This window comes from Stegostoma tigrinum, chromosome 27 (genome assembly GCF_030684315.1).
Source record: "Stegostoma tigrinum isolate sSteTig4 chromosome 27, sSteTig4.hap1, whole genome shotgun sequence".
In the NCBI taxonomy this organism is placed as follows: Eukaryota; Metazoa; Chordata; class Chondrichthyes; order Orectolobiformes; family Stegostomatidae; genus Stegostoma; species Stegostoma tigrinum.
The window spans coordinates 10,618,781-10,640,787 of record NC_081380.1 but is presented as its reverse complement, the minus strand read 5'-3'; the positions used below and the strand labels follow the sequence as shown (position 1 = coordinate 10,640,787).

Here is a 22,007-nt window from a genome sequence, read left to right as displayed (position 1 = left end):
AACAGCCTTTGCTCAAGGTAAGTTTTGCTTTTGGGAGTTTTAAAAGTTCTCTTTTCTCCAAAGGGGCTAATTCGGCAAAAGGGAATTAAAGTTTAATCTAACCCAGTCATGAGTTTAACACCCACATTCACAGTCCTGCATTCCTCCCCTGACAGTGATCATGCCGGGCGCTTGGCTTAATCCTTCCCAGCCCCGAAAGCAGACGTCAATTTAGCTTCAGGCTATTGCAAAATCATACCGACCAATAAAATATTTATTCAGAGGCATTATTATGCCAGTACTGTAAATCCCAATAATGCAGTGTACAGGAAGATTAAATGGAGCCTCCGGTTGGCACCAACAAAGCATGCTTGATGAAAGAAGATTACTACCAAACTGATCCTTCAATAAATGCGGTGTTCTGATACCGTACGAAGGATAATCAGCAGTAATCTGGATGCCACTAATGACAGATAGCATGCTTAGCACATTGATGGGTAGCTGACTTTGTATTTGGCTTCAGACAAGTTTGAGAGCTAGTGTCTTAATGGATGGAGCAGTCTTTGCTGGGCAAATGGCAGCAAGCTTGCCCATGCTCCAGTTTTAGCCAGCTGGGGGCTCTTAACACTGAGGAAGGGTCACCAGACCTAAAACGTTAACTCTGATTTTTTTCTTCACAGATGCTCACAGACCTGCTGAGCATTTCCAGCAACTTGTGTTTGCTCTGAACACTGCAATCAGTCTAACAATACCCCAGTTCCTTTTGTGATATGTCACCACTAACCATGTACATTTCACATCACACAACAGAAAACCACTTTGGCCATGACTCTGCAGCATCATATTACAGCAGATTACCATTAGCCCACTGCAATCTTATCACCAAGCATTATAATTTAACGTATGAAGACACGAGACAACAATCTCTACTGTTATGCCAACAGCTTGCTTAATATTAAGATTGTAGTACAATGTCCTGTGTACCAAATACCTACTGTATATGCATCTCTGGTCTAATCCATTCTTATTTTTTCCAAGTAACAGCGGTTCTTCACCAAGTCATGGTGAATCCCCGAACACAGAATTAATAGGCAAATTATTCTCTCTTGCCACCAATAGAAGGCAAATCATTGAAGTTAAAGTTGTAAACAGCTGATAATGAGAGAATTGCATGTTTGCCATTAGCTGCAGCCATTAGTTCATACACTGTAACTCTCCGAACTATAACTGACAGATCTTGAACCACAATTCTGGTGTTAAAATGTTTAAAACGTGCCCTCAAGCCACAACCAAATGTTCGGAAAGACAAATGAATCATTGTATCATTGGACATTTTCAGTTCAAGTGGGTACAATAGAAATTAAATTTAAGTTAAAAAACTAACAGTTATAGATATGGCTAGTATGATTTAAATAGGCCTTGCACAACTTCCTGTAGTTACCACACATTCATATCCTGTCCCAACTGCTACAGGTCCAATTACACAATTTATTCATTAAAATTGCTTTTTTTTATTAGGAAAACTGCCTGCATCAGTATTTCAAAGAACAGCAGAATCAGTACAACAGAGGTTACATTCTCTGCTGTAACGTAGTTTTAATGCTAGGCAGATCTCATCTGGTCTCAGAGCCTTGAATTGCATGCAGCTTGACACGAGCGAACAAAGAATTACAGCACGGCTCAGTGACCTCAGGAAGCTGTGCAGGAAGGAGAGATGAGAAGTCTGACCAGAAACACAATACTAAAAAGACAGAGTCATCCACATCCATGTTAATCAATAATAACTTCACTAATTGTACAGACGTCTCTATGTAAATAACGCAAGCAGAAAAGAAAAATCTCCAAAAATGCTGAGCGACATCATTTTTCTGATTCAATCTGATTTGTTTCGAATGTACTTAATCTTGAATTGAATTGAATTAGCTTTATTGTCAGATATACTTAATGAGTATAGTGAAAAGTTTATAGTTTATAGCCTAATAGAAGTATTACGCTTTGAATAAGCGAAACTTGCTTGTGAGTACATTGGTGATAATGGGAACTGCAGATGCTGGAGAATCCAAGATAATAAAATGTGAGGCTGGATGAACACAGCAGGCCCAGCAGCATCTCAGGAGCACAAAAGCTGACGTTTCGGGCCTAGAACCTTCATCGGAGAGGGGGATAGGGTGAGAGTTCTGGAATAAATAGGGAGAGGGGGGGAGGCGGACCAAAGATGGAGAGAAAAGAAGATCATGGAATGGTTATATCACACTGCATGTCAAAGCTGTGCTGGCTCTCTGCAACAGCAATTTAGCTTGACCCACACTCCACTCTTTCCACGTAGTCCTGAGGTCAGATTTCCCTTTCAAATGCCTGTGTTATTCCCTTTGAAAGCTACAATTTAATTTGCCTTCAACACCCTTCCAAACAGTACATTCCAGATCATCATAATTTACTGTGTAATAATGCCTTCCTCACATTGCCTGTATTTCTTTTGCCAATGACTTGAAACCTGTGTCTTCTGTATATAATTCTTGCAGTAATAGAAACAATCTCTCACTATCTATTCTGGGCGCTTAGTCTCATGATTCTGAAAACCTTCATCAAATCCCTTGGCAGCCTTCCCTTCTTTAAACTCAAAAGAAGAGAGCAGCTCAGTGGTTTACTGTTGAAATGTCTATCAACACTGCATTGTATTGCATTATGAGATAATGTATAGAAATGGCAAAGCTCATCTTTCTTAGAAATATTGTGGGAGAAATGTTTAAAAAGGCTTCTGTTGATTACCTGGAGGCAAGGGTCATGATGGATCACTGCCCAGATATGCAGCTTTAGACTAAAGGTCTCTCCCCAAGAATTTGTAATGTTGTCAGCAGTGCCCATGGAAGGATGTCAAAAGAATATCACAGATACCAGTCTGTCTGATGCCAGAGAATTAATCCAAGTTGCTATGCAAACACATTCCCACCTACTCTCTTGTATCTGTAAGCAAGAGTGCCAGCAAGTTCCCTGCCTTGAAAATCAGGTCTAGAAAATTAAAAATAACCTTCTCTAGTCCTCCTCAGAAATGACAGCACGAGGTCTAACAAAAGCTTGAGAGATTCAAACAAATAAAATGTGATGCCCAGACAAAGCTCATTAAGATTGCCTCCTCAATGTACACTCTATCTACAATAGTCATGTTCACAGAGGTCAGTATTTGGGGTAACAACATGAACCAAAGAGGAACAGGAGAATGATACTTCAGCCGAGCATTATGGCTGATGATTAGTGTTACCTTTTTTGAAGAATGATAGTGATTGCTTACCATTGTCCAATTTTACTTGATCTTATGCCCAAAAATCAATGAGAATGACAACAATCCAGCTTCACCACTGCAAAAATATTCATGCAAACTAAAGTCTTGCTGGAATCACCACAAGAGACAGAGAGTATTACCTCTTATTTACAACACAGAGAGAGTGAATGAGTGACACAACTGAAGTTCTGTATTTGCAAATTAAATTTTGCTGAATTTCTTTGAACAATCTTTTAATCAGTCAAGCATCAAATCAAGCTCTAAAATCACATTTGGTTAGTGTCGCCACACAGGAAATAACATTCAAATACATGCATTAGATTCAGGATGAGGACTCTTGCATAGGACAAGGGAAAAAATTGTAGAGAACAGCAGATCCTTCAAAACACTGAATATCAGAAATCAAAGCAGCATAGCTCTCCAAGGATGATCTTGACCCTCTCAGCTGTCTGACTTCTTGAACCCAAGAATCAATCTTTTTAAAAGATTGGCGAGCTTGATGAGAACAATGTCCATGACATGTCCTGCTATCTCCAATCAGATTTGTTGCTTAAACATAATATGTTTTCTAGTGAGCTGCTTATTGATCTGCAAAAAGCATTAAGAGCAATATCTACCACAACATCTCAGTTATTGTTTATTATTGTGTTTCATGCTACCTAGGGAGGAACAGCTTGTAGAAGTAGCAGTTTGCCCAAGGGGGCAAGAGAAGACTTTTCCACAGTATGTTTCCTTTATTGGTTTTTATGTTTAATATCTTTGTTTTGCTTCTCCCAGCATATTACCTGGCTGCAGGGAGTTAAGCATTAGATCTTTTATAAAGATTGTGTTGCAAGTAGAAGTGCTAAACGGCAGTAAAGCTGTTCTTTAATTAAGAATAAATTTTTGTGCAAGCACATTCTGAACAAGCCTTATAATTACTGTTGCTGGCCTTCGAACTCCTAAAATGTGACAACTGGAATACCTCCTTATCATTCCCAGTGCATTTTGAGGGCCTTATAATGGAGAAACACTATTATTTAATACCTTTGAAAGAGAAAGAATAGCTAAAGCAGTCATCTGTCCAATCAGAGATAGTACGAGCTGCAGATGCTGGAGATTCTGAGAAAGCAAGGTGTAGAGCTGGATGAACATGGCAGGTCAAGCAGCATCGGAGGAGCAGGAAGGCTGATGTTTCAGACCTAGACAGTTCCGAAACATCAGCCTTCCTGCTCCTCTGATGCTTCTGGGCCTGCTGCGTTCATCCAGCTCTACATCTGTCCAATCAAATGGCTACTGGCAGCGAACAATCAGAAATGTTAAGGCTCTACTTCAGCAATTTTATTTGGCTAATGCAGAAGAGTCAATTATATTGCCTACCACTACTCTTTCTATTGCTGGTAAGTCATGGGAGAAGCAGTGAACTTGAAACATAGTGTATAGTACTGGTCAGTGACTAGGTTCCAGTCAAAACTAAAAGCATACAAACTCATCTTTGCTGCAACACCACAGGGAGGTTTCTAATATAAGGCTATGCACTCTAGCTTAAACAAGTCTGAACAAGCCTATGAACAACGGCTAAACACTCAAGTGTTTAAGTTATTCACCTCTGAAAGGAACATTGTCCCAACATAACAGATAGGGATATAGAGGAGCCAGAGGACAGAAAGAAACATAAGCCACCAGTGGCAGCAGAGTAGGTTTAGGACTACTGCGGTAAACAAGTTTGTCATACTTAGAATGAGTTGATCAACCTCATTGCTGTTAGTCATTGGAGAGTGCTCACAGCAAGGGAAGAAACCAAAAACAGTATCTAGATTTGAAAAGTCCAACCATTCTTCTCTAATCATGAAATGACATGCCATCAGACTTTGCTCAGCTATGGTACCCTTCAGGGCTGAACTGCGATTCTTACAACAAAATATTTTTCAAAGTTCTTCATGGACATATTTCAAGCATAGCAAAAGCGTATCACAATTAAGTCTAATAGCCATTTCTGCATGCACATTGTACAGTGGGAATCGTGAAGGATTTTTGCAGGAATGGCAAAAACAAGACAAACTGATGTCACCAGGCAAATTGTTTATAAAAAGTAGATTGGAAAAATACTTTTCAACCAAACACTTTCTATCCAGTGGTTTACATTTAGATACAGATGCTTTGGTTGTTGTGTTAAACTAATCAAACGTATGCATGAAATGGTTTCCTTTTGCGGATTGCTATATAAAACAGAATGTTTCTTACCACTGTAAGCTGCGTTGTTTGAATCTGAAGTTTAGTGTCTGCTACAGATCTTTGAAGAGGTGAGCCATTACTCATCATGGTATCATTAAACGAAGAACAGATCGATATCAATAGCTTCATTCAAAGCATTTCTACCAGTACAGTCGTAAAGGGTGATCAGTGTCACCAATAAAAATGACATATTCTATGCTGGAAATTTACCTGCTACATCTCTTCTACATTAAATAAACAGTGTCACCTTTACAAACCATGCTGCTGCTAGAATATACACTTTTTCCTAACATTATACCAGATACCCTGACCAATAACATTCCTAGGTGGTCACCACTGTGGCACAAACATACGATTTCTGTAACAAAACAGCAATTCTCAAATGAGTGTTACAATTATAATCTATCATGGTCCTTCTGGACACTAACAGTTACAGTGGGCAGCATCTTTCTCTACTGCATTCTCTTGAATCTAGCCTATACATGTGAAAATATAACAAAATATAAAACATTGAAACTTACAGCTCATTGCAGCTGTAGCTCAGTTGATAACAGTTTTGTCAAGTCACAACATTCCCGGTTCACGTCCCTATTCAGGCTTGAACATTAAAACCAAAGCTGACACTTCAGTCCAATACAAAGCAAGTGCTCTAACTCTCCAATCTACCTGCGTGTCAGCAAAAGATCCTGCTTCACTATTTCAAAGATCAGAAAAGTTAACTCCAGTGTCCAGGGCAACTTTTGTTCTTCAATCAATATCACAAATTATGTCAAAGTAGGAACTACAGATGCTGAAGAATCTGAGATAACAAGGTGTACAGCTAGATGAACACAGCAGGCCAAGCAGCATCAGAGGAGCAGGAAAGCTGATGTTTTGGGCCTATATCCTTCTTCAGAAATGAAGAAGACCCTTCTGAAGAAGGGTCCAAGCCTGAAACATCAAGCTTTCCTGCTCCTGTGATGCTGCTTGGCCTGCTGTGTTCATCCAGCTCTACACCTTGTTATCACAAATTATGATTGCCTGGTCATTATCACGTGGCTGTTTGGGGAATTAACTCTGCACAAATTGGTTGTCATATTTCCAACATTACAACCATGTGTGACTACACTTCAAATACGACTTCACTGGCTGCAAAGATCTTGGATATGTCCAGCAGACATGAAAAATGCAACATATAAATGTAGATCATTATTTTTGAACTATATTTGCTTCATGGAATCCAACTGCAGCTGGCACACCATTTACAACTACTGTCACTCCTAACCTCATCCAAAGATTGCAAAGAAAAAGAATTTGATCTTAGCAAAAAGTACTGAAAATTGTGCAATCATCAGCACACATCCCCACACCTGGCTTTATGATGAAAGGAAGGTCATATATGAAACATCTTAAGATAGTTGGGCTAAGAACACATCCTAAGGAACTCCTGCAGAGATGTACCGGAGCAGAGATGACTGACCAACAACCATAACCATCTTCCTATGTGCCAAATATGACTACAACCAATGGAGAGTTTGCTCCCTGATTACCACTGATTCCAGTTTTGCTTGGGCTCCCTGATGCAGTACTCAGTCAAATGTGGTCTTCATATTAAGAACTATTACTTTCACCTCACCTCTGGAAATTCAGCTTGTCCATCCATATTTGAACTAAGGTTGTAATGACGTCAGGAACTAAGTGTCCCCAGAAGGACCCAAAACAGGGCATCAGTGAGCAGGTTATGGCTGAGCAAGTGCCACTTATTAACGCTATGGATGACACCTTCCATCACTTTACTAATGATCTGAATAGTGGTAATTATCTGGGTTGTATTTCTCCTGCTTTTGTGGTGTTGGACATACGTGGCCAATTTTTCATTTTTGTGTAGATGCCAGTGTTGTAGCTGTACTGGAGCAGCTTGGCTTGGGGAGTGGCAAGGTCTAGAGCACAAGTTTTCAGTACCAGTGCCAGAATGTTGTCAGGACCCATAACCTTTTCAAAATTCAGTGACTCCAACCATTTATTGATATCAAGTGGGCTGAATTGAATTGCCTGAAGACTGACATATGGGCTAAGAGACTACTGGAGGCAGCTGTCATGGATCATCTGCTTCTTCGCCACCGACTGAGCCTCAAATCAGATTTACTTCAATTTCGTCCACACAACTGAGACACCTGACCACTTAAGTCTTGCATCATCAGCAAATTTTGTAGCTAAAGTATTCTGTCATTACCAATGAATAGCTCTAAATGATTTAATCAACAGAACCCAAATTAGCTCCCTTGGAAAGTCTCAGTCCCCAACTCCTCCCATTATCACATCTTCTGTTTAATGTTATTTAGCCAAATTATTATATAGCTCTTGTATCAAGATTGGCAGGCACTGAATTATCTGCTCTATAACTAAATGGATCATATCTTGCCATTTCTTTTGAGTTTTGAAGCTGCATGATTAACATACAACTACATATGCAACTGAGATAACACAGTGTAGAGCTGGGTGAACACAGCAGGCCAAGCATCATCAGAGGAGCAGGAAAGCTGACGTTTCAGGTCAAGGCCCAAGATCCTTTGTGCTTCAGACTTCCAAAGCCTTTCGCCATTGAGAAAACTGTCTATACCTCTATTCTTTCTACTTAAATGCATAACCTCACATTTTCCCATGTTGTATTCCATCTGTGCCCACTCTCCTTGCCTATCCAAGTCCTTCTGCAGCCTCCCTGCATCCTCACACAACCTCTCCTCTACCTACCTTTGTTTCATCTACAAACATAGCAACTATGCCCTCAGCTCTCTGTGAAATTACTGCAAATGAGAATAGCTGTGGCCCCACTGACCCCTTTGGAACTCCGCTAGTCAGCAGGTGCATCCTGAAAAAGACCCTTTTATCACCATTTTCTGCCTTCTGCCAGTCAGCCAATCCTCTACCTATGCCAGTACCTTGCTCCTAACAGCTTGGCCTCTCATCTACCTCACAGCTTTCCCTGCAACACGCAGGTTAGAATCCCACCTAAATAGAACAATTGTTACAATATTAATCTTGCTGAATGAGAGGAACTGCAGGTTCAGACATTTAGTGCAGGATAACTTGGTCCCATGGAATGTTCCTCCTACAATATGAAAGAAATTAGGGACACTTCCAGCGTCCTTGTTGACTATGGATGTAGGTGGTGTGTTTGGCTGCAGCTCCTGATCTAACATCTAGAGTGCCTGGAGCAGTCGCTGGACTCACTATGGAGCATCCACGAGGCTGAGTGTGTTGTGGATAACACATTTAGTGAGCTGGTCACACCACCAGTAAAGGCTACACAAACAGAGAAGAGTTGAGTGACCAAGAAAATGAGCACATTTCAGATACTATTTGGGTGGACAGGGGTTATGGGAGAAGAGGGGGAGAAAAAGAGGCAGCCTCATCAGTGACACCATGACTGGCTCAGTTGTACAACAGGGAGGGTTGAAGTATAGCAAACAGTAATGATAGGAACTCTATTCAGGGACACAGATAGGCATTTCTGTGGCGGCAGGCAAGACCCCAGGATGCCATGTTGCCTCCCTGGTCCTGGTTCAAGGATTCCTGAGCGGGCACAGGATATTCTGAAAGGGGAGGGTGAGCAGCCAGTGGCTGTGATCCATACTAGTACCGAGGACATAGGCAGGAAGAGAGATGAGATCTTGCAAAGGGAGTTAGGAAAGAAATTGAAAAGCAGAACATCTAGGGTTGTAATCACAAGATTATTTCCTGTGCATTGTGCCAGTTAGGGTGGGAATAGGAACAGAGTGCAGTTAAATATGTTGTTAAAGAACTGGTGCAGCAGGGTGGGCTTCAGGTATGTGGTACATTAGGATGTCTTCTGGGGAAGGTGGAACCTGTACTTCAACTAGGGATCAATATCCTGGCAGGGAGGCTTGCTGGTGCCACTCAGGAGGCTTTAAACTCATGTGGCAGGTGGACAAGACAAAGATCAGTAGAGTTTAGATTAACACATATGCCTAATATGTTGTAGCTATTTTCAGAGGCTTGATTGAAAGAGGGACAAAACTGACAGTTTAATGTTTCAGGTGTGATAGAGATGTAAAAAAGAGATGGGGGAGTTGTGTTACTGGTGAAGGAGAATACCACAACTGTATACAGAGAGAATACCTTAGACGGCTTATCCAGCTAGGCCATATGGCGAGAGCTCAGGAATAGGAAGGGTGCAATCACTTTTGGACGACACGCCTCCTACAGCCAGGTGATATAGGAACAGATATATAAGCAGACTGTGTAAAAATGTGAAAACAACAGGATTGTTGTAGTGAGATAGCAAGGACTACAGAGAAAATCCAGTGTAGGGCCGGAGGAACACAGCAGGCCAGGCAGCAACAGAGGAGCAGGAAAGTTGACATTTCGGGTCAGGTCCCCTATATTAACTGGGACTCACCCAGTGGTAGAAGCTCATATCGGGGAGAATTGGTTAGGCGCGTCCAGGGCAGATTTTTTTAAAACAATATTTTAAAAGTCCAATGAAGGGGCCACACTAGAACTGGTATTGAAGACTGAGCCTGGCCAGACATTTGAGGTTTCAGTGGAGGAGCATTTCAGGAATAGTGACCATAATTCTGTAAGTTTTAAAGTTACCTATGGATAAGAATAGGGTGAAAGTACTAAATTTGGGGAGGGCTAACTTCCGCAATATTAGGCAGAAACTAGGGAATACAGACAAGGGGCAGTTGTTTGAGGGTAAAATGACATCTGGTACGTGGTGACCTTTTAAAGGCCAGCTGATTAGAGTTCAAGACCAGCATGTTACTGCGAAAATGAAGGATAAGGACGGCAAGACTCAGAACCTGGGATGACAAGAGCTTTGCCAAAAAGAATAAGGAGGCATACATAAGGTTTAGAAAACTGTCTTCTTTTGACAGCTCTGAAAATCTTGAAGATAGTAGGAAAGAACTCAAAACAAGAAATTTGGAGGACTAAAAGTGGCCATGAAACATCTTTAGAAAACAGGATTAAGGAAAATGCTAAGGTGTTTCACACAAAGATGAGAAGCAAGAAGGTGGCTAAGAAAACAGTAGGTCCACTCAAGGACAAAGAAGGGAATTTATGCCTGGAACCAGAGGAAGTGGGTGAGCTCCTTAATGAGTACTTTGCATTAGTATTCACAAAGAAGGACATGGTGGATGGTGACTCTTGGGATGGGTATGTTGATAGAGTCACAGTGTTACAGCATTGAAGCAGGCCCTTGGAGGCCAAGGTGGTCCATGCTGACCATGGTGCCCACTCAACTAGTTCCAACTGCCTGCATTTTGTCCATATCCCTCAGAAACCTTCCATCCATGTACCTATCTAAACGTTTTTTTTAAATGTTGCTATCGTACCTGCCTCAATCACTTTCTCTGGCAGCCCATTTCATATAAGAACCACTCTCTGCATGAAGAAGTTGCCCCTCAGGTCCTTCTTAAATCCTTCCTCTCTCACCTTAAACCTATGCCTTCAATTCCCCATCCCCTTATGATTTTATACACTTCAATAACATCATCCCTCATTCCCCTAAGTTCCAAGGAATAAAAGTCCTATCATGGCCAGCATCTCCCTATAACTCAAGCCTACTCGGCCTGGCATCATCTTCGTAAATCTTCTTTATACACTTTCCAGTTTAACTGTGTCTTTCCTCTAACAGGGTAATCAAAATTGTATGCATGTTCTAAGGACACAGTGTTGGGTTTTTGAAAAAAGCATTGAGGTAGACATGTCTTCAGGACCTAATGGGTTCTATCCCAGAATGGTGAGGGAGGCAGATAAGGAAGTTGTTGTATGAAATCTTTGTATCCTCTTCGGTCACAGAGGTCCCAAAGAACTGGCGAACAACCAACTTTGTTTCAGAAGGACAACAGGGATAATCTGCGAAATTACAAGCTGGCAAGCATTACATCCATGATAGGGAAAGTACTGGAGAAGATTCACAGGGATAGCATTTTCTCATATTTGGAAAGATATGGACTTATTAACAACAGGCAGCATTGCTTGGTGCAGGGAGGGTCATGACTTACAAAACTGACATTTTTCAGGAAGTGACAAAGACGATTGATGAGGGCAGGCTGATAGATGTTGTTGACATGCATTTTAGCAAGGTTTTGGCAAGGTTCCAAAACAAAAGATGAAGTCATATGGGACCAACAGAGAGCTGGTGAGATGGATATAGAACTGGCTTAGTCATAGAAGACAGAATTTGGCAGTGGAAGTGTTTTTCTAACTGGAAATCTGCAACCAGTGGTGATCCATTGGGACCCCTGTTATTTGTAAAATACATATAAATGATTTGCCGAAGAATGTAGGTGGTCTGATTAGTAAGTTTATGGAAGATACAAAGACTAGGGAAGATGCAGATATTGAGGCGGACTGCCAGAGGATACGGCAGGACAGAGACAGCCTGGAGCTTTGGATTGAGAAATAGCAGATGGAATTTAATCTGGACAAATACAAGATGATGCATTTTGGAAGATCTAATTTCACAGTAAATGGCAGAACCCTTAGTTGCATCAACATATAGAGGGATTTTGGTATACAGGTCCACAATTCCCCGAAAGTGGCAACATACATGGATAAGGTGGTCAAGAAGGCATATAGCATGTTTACTTGTAATGGTCAAGGTGCAGACTATAATAATTGACAAGTCATGTGAAATTGTATTTAACTTTAGTTAGGCCATATTTGGAATATCGTGCACAGTTCTGGTTGAAACAGTACAAGGAGGATCACAGATTCCCTGCAGTGTGCAAAGAGGTTATTTGGCCCATGTGCCTACACCGACCCTCTGAACTAGATGGACCCCCTTATCCTATTCCCTTCACCCATCATCTTTATCATGGCTAATCCACCTCGCATACACATCTCCGGATGCTATGGACGATTTCATATGGCCAATCCACCTAATCAAGAATGTGGCTTTGGAGAAGGTACAGAAATGGTTTACCAGGATGGTACTTGGTTTTGGACAGTATTAGCTATGGAGGAGAGATTGGACAAAATTGATTTCTTTTTACTTGAATATTAAAAGGGGCATTGGAGGGTAGTGGTAACCTGATATAAGCTAACAAACTTTTGAGAGGCATGACTAGAAAAGATCTAGAAAGATTCTTTTTCCCAGGGCAGAAATGTCTAGGAGGCATAAGTTAAAGTAAAAGTGGTTAGGTTTAAAAGGAGATAATGGGAACTGCAGATGCTGGAGAATCCAAGATAATAAAGTGTGAATCTGGATGAACACAGCAGGCCAAGCAGCATCTCAGGAGCACAAAAGCTGACGCTTCGGGCTTAGACCCTTCATCAGAGAGGGGGATGGGGTGAGGGTTCTGGAATAAATAAGGAGAGAGGGGGATGCGGACCGAAGATGGAGAGAAAAGAAGATAGGTGGAGAGGAGAGTATAGGTGGGAGGTGGGGAGGGGATAGATCAGTGCAGGGAAGACGGACAGGTCAAGGAGGTGGGATGAGGTTAGCAGGTACGAGATGGAGGTGCGGCTTGGGGTGGGAGGAAGGGATGGGTGAGAGGAAGAACAGGTTAGGGAGGCAGAGACAGGCTGGACTGGTTTTGGGATGCAGTGGGTGGAGGGGATGAGCTGGGCTGGTTGTGTGGTGCAGTGGGGGGGGGGGGGGTGGGGGTAAGGGGACGAACTGGGCTGGTTTTGGGATGCGGTGGGGGAAGGGGAGATTTTGAAGCTGGTGAAGTCCACATTGATACCATTGGGCTGCAGGATTCCCAAGCGGAATATGAATTACTGTTCCTGCAACCTTCGGGTGGCATCATTGTGGCAATGCAGGAGGCCCATGATGGGCATGTCATCTAAAGAATGGGAGGGGGAGTGGAAATGGTTTGTGACTAGGAGGTGCAGTTGTTTATTGCGAAGTTGTTTATTGGACATGACATGTCCATCATGGGCCTCCTGCAGTGCCACAATGATGCCACCCGAAGGTTGCAGGAACAGCAATTCATATTCCGCTTGGGAACCCTGCAGCCCAATGGTATCAATGTGGACTTCACCAGCTTCAAAATCTCCCCTTCCCCCACCGCATCCCAAAACCAGCCCAGTTCGTCCCCTCCCCGCACTGCACCACACAACCAGCCCAGCTCTTCCCCTCCACCCACTGCATCCCAAAACCAATCCAGCCTGTCTCTGCCTCCCTAACCTGTTCTTCCTCTCACCCATCCCTTCCTCCCACCCCAAGCCGCACCTCCATCTCATACCTACTAACCTCATCCCACCTCCTTGACCTGTCCGTCTTCCCTGGACTGACCTATCCCATCCCCACCTATACTCTCCTCTCCACCTATCTTCTTTACTCTCCATCTTCGGTCCGCCTCCCCCTCTCTCCCTATTTCTTCCAGAACCCTCACCCCATCCCCCTCTCTGATGAAGGGTCTAGGCCCGAAACGTCAGCTTTTGAGCTCCTGTGATGCTGCTTGGCCTGCTGTGTTGATCCAGATTCACACTTTATTATCTAGGTTTAAAAGGAGTTGTGAGCGGCAAGTTTGTTTTACAGAGGGTGTTAAGTGCCTGGAATCTGCTGCTAGAGTGGCGGAGGCAGATACAATAGCAATGTTTAAAAGGCATCTGGAAAGATATGAATACGTAAAGAATAGAAGGATATGGGCTGCATAGAGGCTAAGGTTTCTCCATTCTCTGGCATCCCTCTAATCTTCAGACTGCATGCTTTTTCTTTTGCTTTTATGCTGTACCTACTTGCCTGGTCAATCATGGTTGCCCCATCCTTCCCTTAGCATGTTTCTTGATCCTTGGGATGAATTTATGCTGTCCTATTCACTGCAGTGGGAGCAGTCCCCTTCCTGGAGAGTCAGAAGTGATGGGAGTGGTTTCTTTGCTGAAACAGCAGTCCTTGGAGGCGGCGGCGGCAGCAGCAGCAACATAAGCCAAACGAGGCACTGGCAGTTCAGCATGGTGAGCCCAGCACACACTCTTGGCAGCGCCAGGGTTGGTGCAGGCAAGATGGAGCCAAAGAATGGGGACATGGTACCAGCGGTGGAGATGCAGCTCCAGGCCATGGCTGGATCTAGGTACCTGACAGCACAGGCGAAGGCAGTGGAGTTCTGCTACAACGGCGAGCAGCAACTCAGGGCACTTAAGTATTTGCAGACTGATGGATGGACTTTGAAGCTCTAATTTTCTGGCATCAAGGATTCACATCTGAGGCGGGGAGTTATCTGCATGTTTGCTTTTCTTGTGGATATTTCTTTTATTTCTGCTTCTGTTTTTACTCCTTTTCTTTGTATACTAAGATGGCAGTAGAGAATGGTGACTTTGTATACTTCTCACTTGTACTTGAGTAGTCAAGATAAAATCTAAATCCAAAAACAAATCTAAAATTATCCCCCAAAACTCTTACCATTACTGCTCACTGTCTTCTCTGCCAGGCTTCCCTTCAAATCAACTCTGGCTCCCTAGTTACCTTTTCTCAACTGTAACTTCATCACATCTGATTTCAACTTCTCCCTCTCAAAACTGCAGATTGAATTCCACCATATTATGGTCACTGCCTCCTAAGGTTCCTTCACTCCATGGTCCCTCATTAAGTCTGCCTCATTACATATCACCAAATCCAGAATTGCCTGTTCCTTACCGGGTTCTATCACAAGCTGCTCCAAAAGAAACTATCTTGTAGACATTCCATGAACTCCTTTTCATGAGATCTCGTACCAACTTGATTTGTTCAGTCTACCTGCATATTGAAGTCCTCCATGGTTATTGGAGTCGTGCCTTTCTTGCATGTCTTTTCCATCTCCTGAATTTCTTTGCCCCCCACCCCCCAACATCCTGATTAGTGTAGAGGCCTGTACATAACCCCGATTAGGGTCTTTTTTCCTTTGTGGTTCCTCAACTCAACCCATACAGAATCTACACCTTCTGATTGTAGTTCACTTCTTGATGTCGATTTAGTTTCTGACTAACAGATTAACCCTTCCCTTTGCCGATGTGGCTTTTAATCGGATGCGTACCCTTGGACATGTAGTTAGAACGTCGAACACTACAGCATAGTAGAGGCCCTTCGGCCCTTGATGTTGTGCTGACCTGTGAAACCAAATTGAAGCCCATCCAACCTACACTATTCCATTATTATCCATATGTTTATCAAATGACCATTTAAATGCCCTTAAACTTGGCGAGTCTACTACTGTCACAGGCAGGGCATTCCACGCCCTTACTACTCTCTGAGTAAAGAATCTACCTCTGACATCTGTCCTATATCTATCGTCCCTCAATTGAAAACTATTTGGATGAACACTTGGAATGTCATAACATTCAAAGCTATGGGCCTAGTGCAGGAAAGTACACACTTGATGGACTGGAGGGCCTTTTCTGTACTGTATGATTCTATAATTCTATGATTCTAAGTTACTTCTTCAACGAACTCCATCAAAATTAGTAAAACATGATCTCCTTTTCACAAAACCAAATTGACTGTCAAATTACCTTGTAGTTTGAGTGCACTGCTGTAATATCTCAGTTGTAACTTCTGACACCATATTGTCATATTTGCTAGTTGATTGTAATTGTTTTGGGAATTCTCAGGAGCTGAGGATTTGATCAATCATGTTTAACCACAGCAGTGTGGTAGAACCCATGGAGGAGCAGGTAGAAAATGAGTGGAAAACAACTAACACTCTGTCCTCACTAACAACAAAGTTCACAAATCAAGCTCATTGGATTGACATAGAACATTACAGCGCAGTACAGGCCCTCCAGAATTGTCTACGGTGCAGATACCATTACCTGGTGCCAAGCCGGCAATGCCATTTGCAAAGGAGGACCTTCTGTAAAGGAGAAATCACCATTAACACAGAAGATGGTTCCAGAATTAAGAATGTTTATATTCCATGGGTGGGATTAACAATTAACCTTCACAAAGGCCACAGGCCAGCCCACACTTCCTGTCACCCACCTCGGTGTCTGTTTGGAATTGTGATCAAGGCTCAGATCTTGGCCTGAGCCCTAGTCACAGATAATCAATGATGAGAGACACAAAATATCAACCTTACAATAGCAATTATTCTTTACCCTGGAGAAGGTGTGGTGAGCTGCCTACTCGAACCGCTGCAGTCCATGTGTTGTGGGGACATCCAAAGTGTTGTTAGAGAGGGAATTCCAGGAACTGACACAGTGACAAAGAGCAGCTAGGGACAGGAAATAAATTCTGGCTCAGCCAGTGGCACCCACGTTGCAGAAGTAAAGAGAAAGCTCATGGAATGCCTTTCTCAGCCCCGATCCCCTTACAGCCACAATACACACCTCATGCCTGTCAATTTCAATCTGTACTACAAGCTCATAAAATGTAAGGCTGGATGAACACAGCAGGCCAAGCAGCATCTCAGGAGCACAAAAGCTGACGTTTCGGGCCTAGACCCTTCATCAGAGAGAGTCTAGGCCCGAAACGTCAGCTTTTGTGCTCCTGAGATGCTGCTTGGCCTGCTGTGTTCATCCAGCCTCACATTTTATTATCTTGGATTCTCCAGCATCTGCAGTTCCCAATATCTCTGTACGACAAGCTCAGTTACCTCGTGTCATACACTGCACGCATTTAAGTACAATACCCTGAATCCCATATTGACTGTCCCCCTTCTCAGACTTGTCCCCTTATATGCTGTGCCTGAAGTTAGATTCCTAATCCTTCCCATTCTCTATTCTAACATTTGTTCTGGAAACTTTAATATCCTGTGCTGACCTCCTCTCCAATTTAAACTTTCTCCATAATTTTCCATGCAACTGAAACCGCCCTCTCACTATTTGGTTTAAAGCCCTATATCCATAGCTATAACTAGGTGATTCACCTGGACAACACATAATTTGGTGTAGCTTGACTCATCTGACAGCTCCCTCCTTCCCCAGTACTGCTGTCAATGTCCCACGAACTTGAAACCATTTCTGGCAGCTGAAACCTCAATCTTTGAGCCATGCTTTTTTTTTTAAAATGTTGGTGACACTGTGCCAATTTTCTCATCGCTCAGGTCATAATCCAAAGATTATTAACTTTTTCCATTTTCTATTTTGCAGCCGAATTGCAGGGACAGCTGGTTCAATAAAAGCAACTATCACTCTGTCCCTACCAACAACATAGTTCACAAATCATGCTCATTGGACTGACATAGAAAGTTACAGCGCAGTACAGGCCCTTCAGTCCTCGATGTTGCGCCAACCTGTGAAACCAATCTGAAACCCGTCTAACCTACACTATTCCATTATCATCCATGGATTTATCCAATGACCATTTAAATGCCCTTAAAGTTGGCGAGTCTACTACTGATGCAGGTAGAGCATTTCATTGATCATTACAGATCATTGCTGAAGGTCTTGTGTCCAAGGAATCCAGTGAGAGGATTAGTCTTCTTTTAGGTCTCATTGGATGGGGGTCCAGATTCATCTTCAGATGAATCAAGGAATTTGAAGGCAAAGACAGGGGACACTGGCCAAAGGGAGGCCCCTGCCCAAACCCAATAGGCAGTTCCCAGAAATGGTTCTGGCCTGCCAGGAAGGCAGTTATTTTGGGTTGGTGGTGATCAAGGCTCTGAACTGGTCATTAAACTGACCATTTAGGGATCTTAACTGTTGGTGAGTGGAAATGAGCTCCAATGGATCTTCTCAGCCAAGACTTAATGGTTGAAGTGGCGAGAAAGGAACATAGGTGCAGCAGCAGGCCATTCAGCCCCTCAAATTTGTTCCACTATATAATAAGATCATAGCAGATCTGTGGCCTAACTGCTTCTCAGGAGCACAAAAGCTGACGTTTCGGGCCTAGACCCTTGATGAAGGGTCTAGGCCCGAAACGTCAGCTTTTGTGCTCCTGAGATGCTGCTTGGCCTGCTGTGTTCATCCAGCCTCACATATTATTATCTTGGAATTCTCCAGCATCTGCAGTTCCCATTATCTCTGTGGCCTAACTCCTGACTTTGGCCCATATCCCTTCATACCTTTGTTTAACAAAGATGTATCTCTCTTCGATTTAAAATTAACAACAGATCCAAATCCAGCACCATTTGCAGGAGAGTCCCACAAATCCACTACTCTTTATGTGTAGAAATGCTTCTTAACATTACTCAACAGTCTGGCCCTAATTCTCAGACTTTTCCCCTTGGTTCCAGAATCTTCAACCAACGGAAATAGTTCATCAGGGAGACAATGGCCTAGTGGTATTATCGCTGGTCTGTTAATCTAAAAACCCAGATAATGTCTGGGGACCTAGGTTCAATTCCCACCACAGCAGATGGTGGAATTTGAATTCTATACAATATCTAGAATTAAGAATCTAATGATGACCATGAATCCATTGTCAATTCTTGGGGAAATTCATCTGGTTCACTAATGTCCTTTAGGGAGGGAAACTGCCATCCATACACATGATTCCAGACCCATAGCAATGTGACTGACTCTGAACTGCCCTCTGGGCAATTATGGATGGGCAATAAATGTTGTCTGATCAGTGACACCCTCAACCCAGGAATGAATAAAGGATCTTTATCGACTGTATTTTCCTGTTAATATCTTGAAGACTTTGATCAGATTATTCTTATCCTCCTAAATTCTAGAGAAAACAGGCCTAATTTGTACAATCTGTCCTCATAACTTAACCTCAAGTTCAGGTTTCATTCTTGTAAACTTGTACACTTTTTTTTCAGGAAAGGGTTGAGTATCTCCAAATTCATGTCAATTCATGCAATTATTTGCTCTTCTCTCCTTCTTTCTTGCCACTCCCAGGGATCAGAAAATTGTTCCCAAGAAGTCTAGAACCTGCCCATTGTCAATGATGACTAGTGAATTTGAAGATCGCATTTCTGATGTACACTTCAATCTGCTTCCTTTTCTGCTGTATCAATCTGTATTTCCTGAACTTCTCATCTTCTGGTGTTTTTCCAATTTAATAGGGTCGATGATGGTGGATCTTGTTACTTAGCTCCATTTATGATAAAATAAGGCATTCCATCAAAAGAAAAATACGTGGCCAGACTATAATTCAACCTTTAAATTACATCTTCCCTGCAAGATGAGACAAGTTTAACTAGTTAACAGAAGGTTTTGTATCCATAATCATGTCAATTTCATATTTGATACTTTCTTCAATTAATATCCAACATTAATGACAATAAGGCCCAAAAACAGCAGCACTAATATATCTACACCCAGGCCGTATCAGTAACTAAAAATATACGGAAGCCTCACATGATCAGACTTCAGCTTATGACATTCTGGACTAAGTTAGGTAAGAACTCAAACCTTCTCAGAAACAAGTCGGAAATGAAGCTCTGAGATTGGGTCCTTCTATGGCTGGTATGGCCAAAGAACTCATGGCCAGTTACACAGAACGTCCTCGGTGGAAAAACACGCTCGTTAACAAAATGGAACAGCAACAAACACGGATCCATTCTCAACAAATGGTACTGAAAACAACAAATGCTGGAGAGCATGGAGGTCAGACAGAGCAAGCCGACGCTTCGCGTCTAGGTGACTCTTCATCAGAGGGACACTTCCTTTTGAAAACATTGAGAAGTCATGATAACAGGTGTTGCTTTTTACAGTTTTGTGAGCATTCTGTGCCTCTCAATAAGTCATAAGTGCAATGGTCAGTGCCTTTCTGTCAACAGTATCTGAATAAAGGCTTTGAGAATCTAATCACAGTTTATTTCAACCTCCATTAGAAAAAAATCGAAGACAATTACAGGATGAGAAGACTTCAACACATCAACTTCTGTAAACATACAGATTACATGCTTGGAAATATGCAGATGAATAAACAGTTTGCAAACATGCAATAATCAGAATTTGTCACTGATAAAATTATAAACACGAAGCTCAGATTTTAACAAAGATAGTCCTTGTAGTTATAAATCAAAATGGGGATTAAATATTTTTCTCAGAAATAGGTTTGAAGTATCTGTGGTAAAATTACTAAAACAAAAGTCCATTAAAATACCCTCAGATAGAATTATAACGACAGGTTAGTGTTATAATTTAATAATGGAATTTCCATTACAGTACTATTTATGGCATGACCATTGGTCAGAAATAAATACAACAGATAAGAAATATTTACACTGCTCCCTGTCAAGCTTTTCAAAGAAATAAACACAGTAGAGCAGACAACTAGCATAACTCTATTTTAACTACTCCCGCATATTGTACTGTTCTATAAACAGACACCTTATGTCTTTAAAAGACAATGTATTATTCTTCAACTGAAGTGCACCTGTCCCTCTCTTTAAAAATCAAGATTTGCTGTTAAATACATACCAGGTGCAAACAGATGTCAAAACGTGGCCACAGATATTGTGGATCTTTTATGCAGTTTTGCTTTATTTCTTTAAACTTGTAGTGCAAAGAACAGGCCAAATTGCTGTTGTGAGAATGGAACTTACATCACAACTATTGACCCTTTATTTGCACACTTCTGTAGGTACTCCTGAGGAAATGGCCAAGGAATCATTCCAGCACATCTGCTTCACTTGGAGGCCAAGAAAGCAGTCTTCTTTTAAATTAAGCTACTTTTATCTAATTGCACATACTGCACAAAAACAGACTCCTAGACAGGATGATCCTTTACAAAACACAAGCCCAATAACATTTCCATCTCTTCCAGGGGCCATGAATAAATGAAGTAGTTCAAAAAGCACTCTGATCCATACTTTCTAGATTGGCATTTCAAGAATTAGTACAAGTGTCACTATCAATAGGGGGAATAACCACAGTTTTAAGGTCTGGGTTCTTCAACGTCCAGCAGAAAACTTGTTTTATATCATAAATAATGATCTTAGGAATAGTGAATCTGTAGATCCTCATTTCAGTGGACAGTGGAAGAGAATGCTAGAGGCATATTATTGGCTCAGCACTTCTAAATATCATGTGACTGAATGATGCAGTCTTTGTTGCAAAGATCATTTTTGTTCACCATCACCCTTGATCTCAAGCAGTGCTCATTAAATAAGGTAACACTGAATAAACAGAAGGTACTACTCACACTTGGATGTCCATCACGAAGCAGCTTGTGAAATACATGGCAAAATTTCCAGCAGAGGACTGCATTGCTGGACAGCGGCAATCGATTCACTACTGACCAGAATGTGTGAGCGCCTTTCTCATGATGCGTACCAAGAATGCATGGTGCAGAAACATGCTAAGGAAACTGTTACAAAATGGAACTCATTTCATGCATATAAACAGATGTTATCGGTTCCCAGCTTTGAAATTTCATTAGCTGAATCAAATAGGTTGTTATAGTTTGAATAGCGACTGTTAACAGACTGGGGCATGGCAAGGAAAGGGAATGGAAACCACCCTTTCAAATATCTAAGATAAGAATCAATGTGATTATTTACGGTCCAAAATCAAAACAGGAAATTCACAGCAGCTCAATTAGCATCTGAAATAAGATGATTAAAATTGTGGATTTCAATAGTCTCCCAGTCACCACTTTATGTCCTCACTTTATTTTGCAACCAATTGACATGCTACAGATATTCTCTATTTTCTGCTTGAATTTAGTACGGTTTTTGCATCATTTTTGAAAAACTTTCTACAC

At 41.9% G+C, this 22,007-nt stretch overlaps 1 protein-coding gene across 2 annotated transcripts in view; it reads right to left on the bottom strand.

Annotated features, from left to right (window-relative positions):
* The window catches only part of hip1 (huntingtin interacting protein 1), a 333,480-nt gene that overhangs the window by 202,790 nt on the left and 108,683 nt on the right, over positions 1-22,007 (bottom strand). For both annotated transcript variants that reach the window (XM_048557274.2, XM_048557275.2), the window contains exon 3: positions 21,447-21,589. In XM_048557274.2, the coding sequence (XP_048413231.1) occupies positions 21,447-21,589 (143 nt within the window). The remainder of the gene's footprint in view (positions 1-21,446; positions 21,590-22,007) is intronic.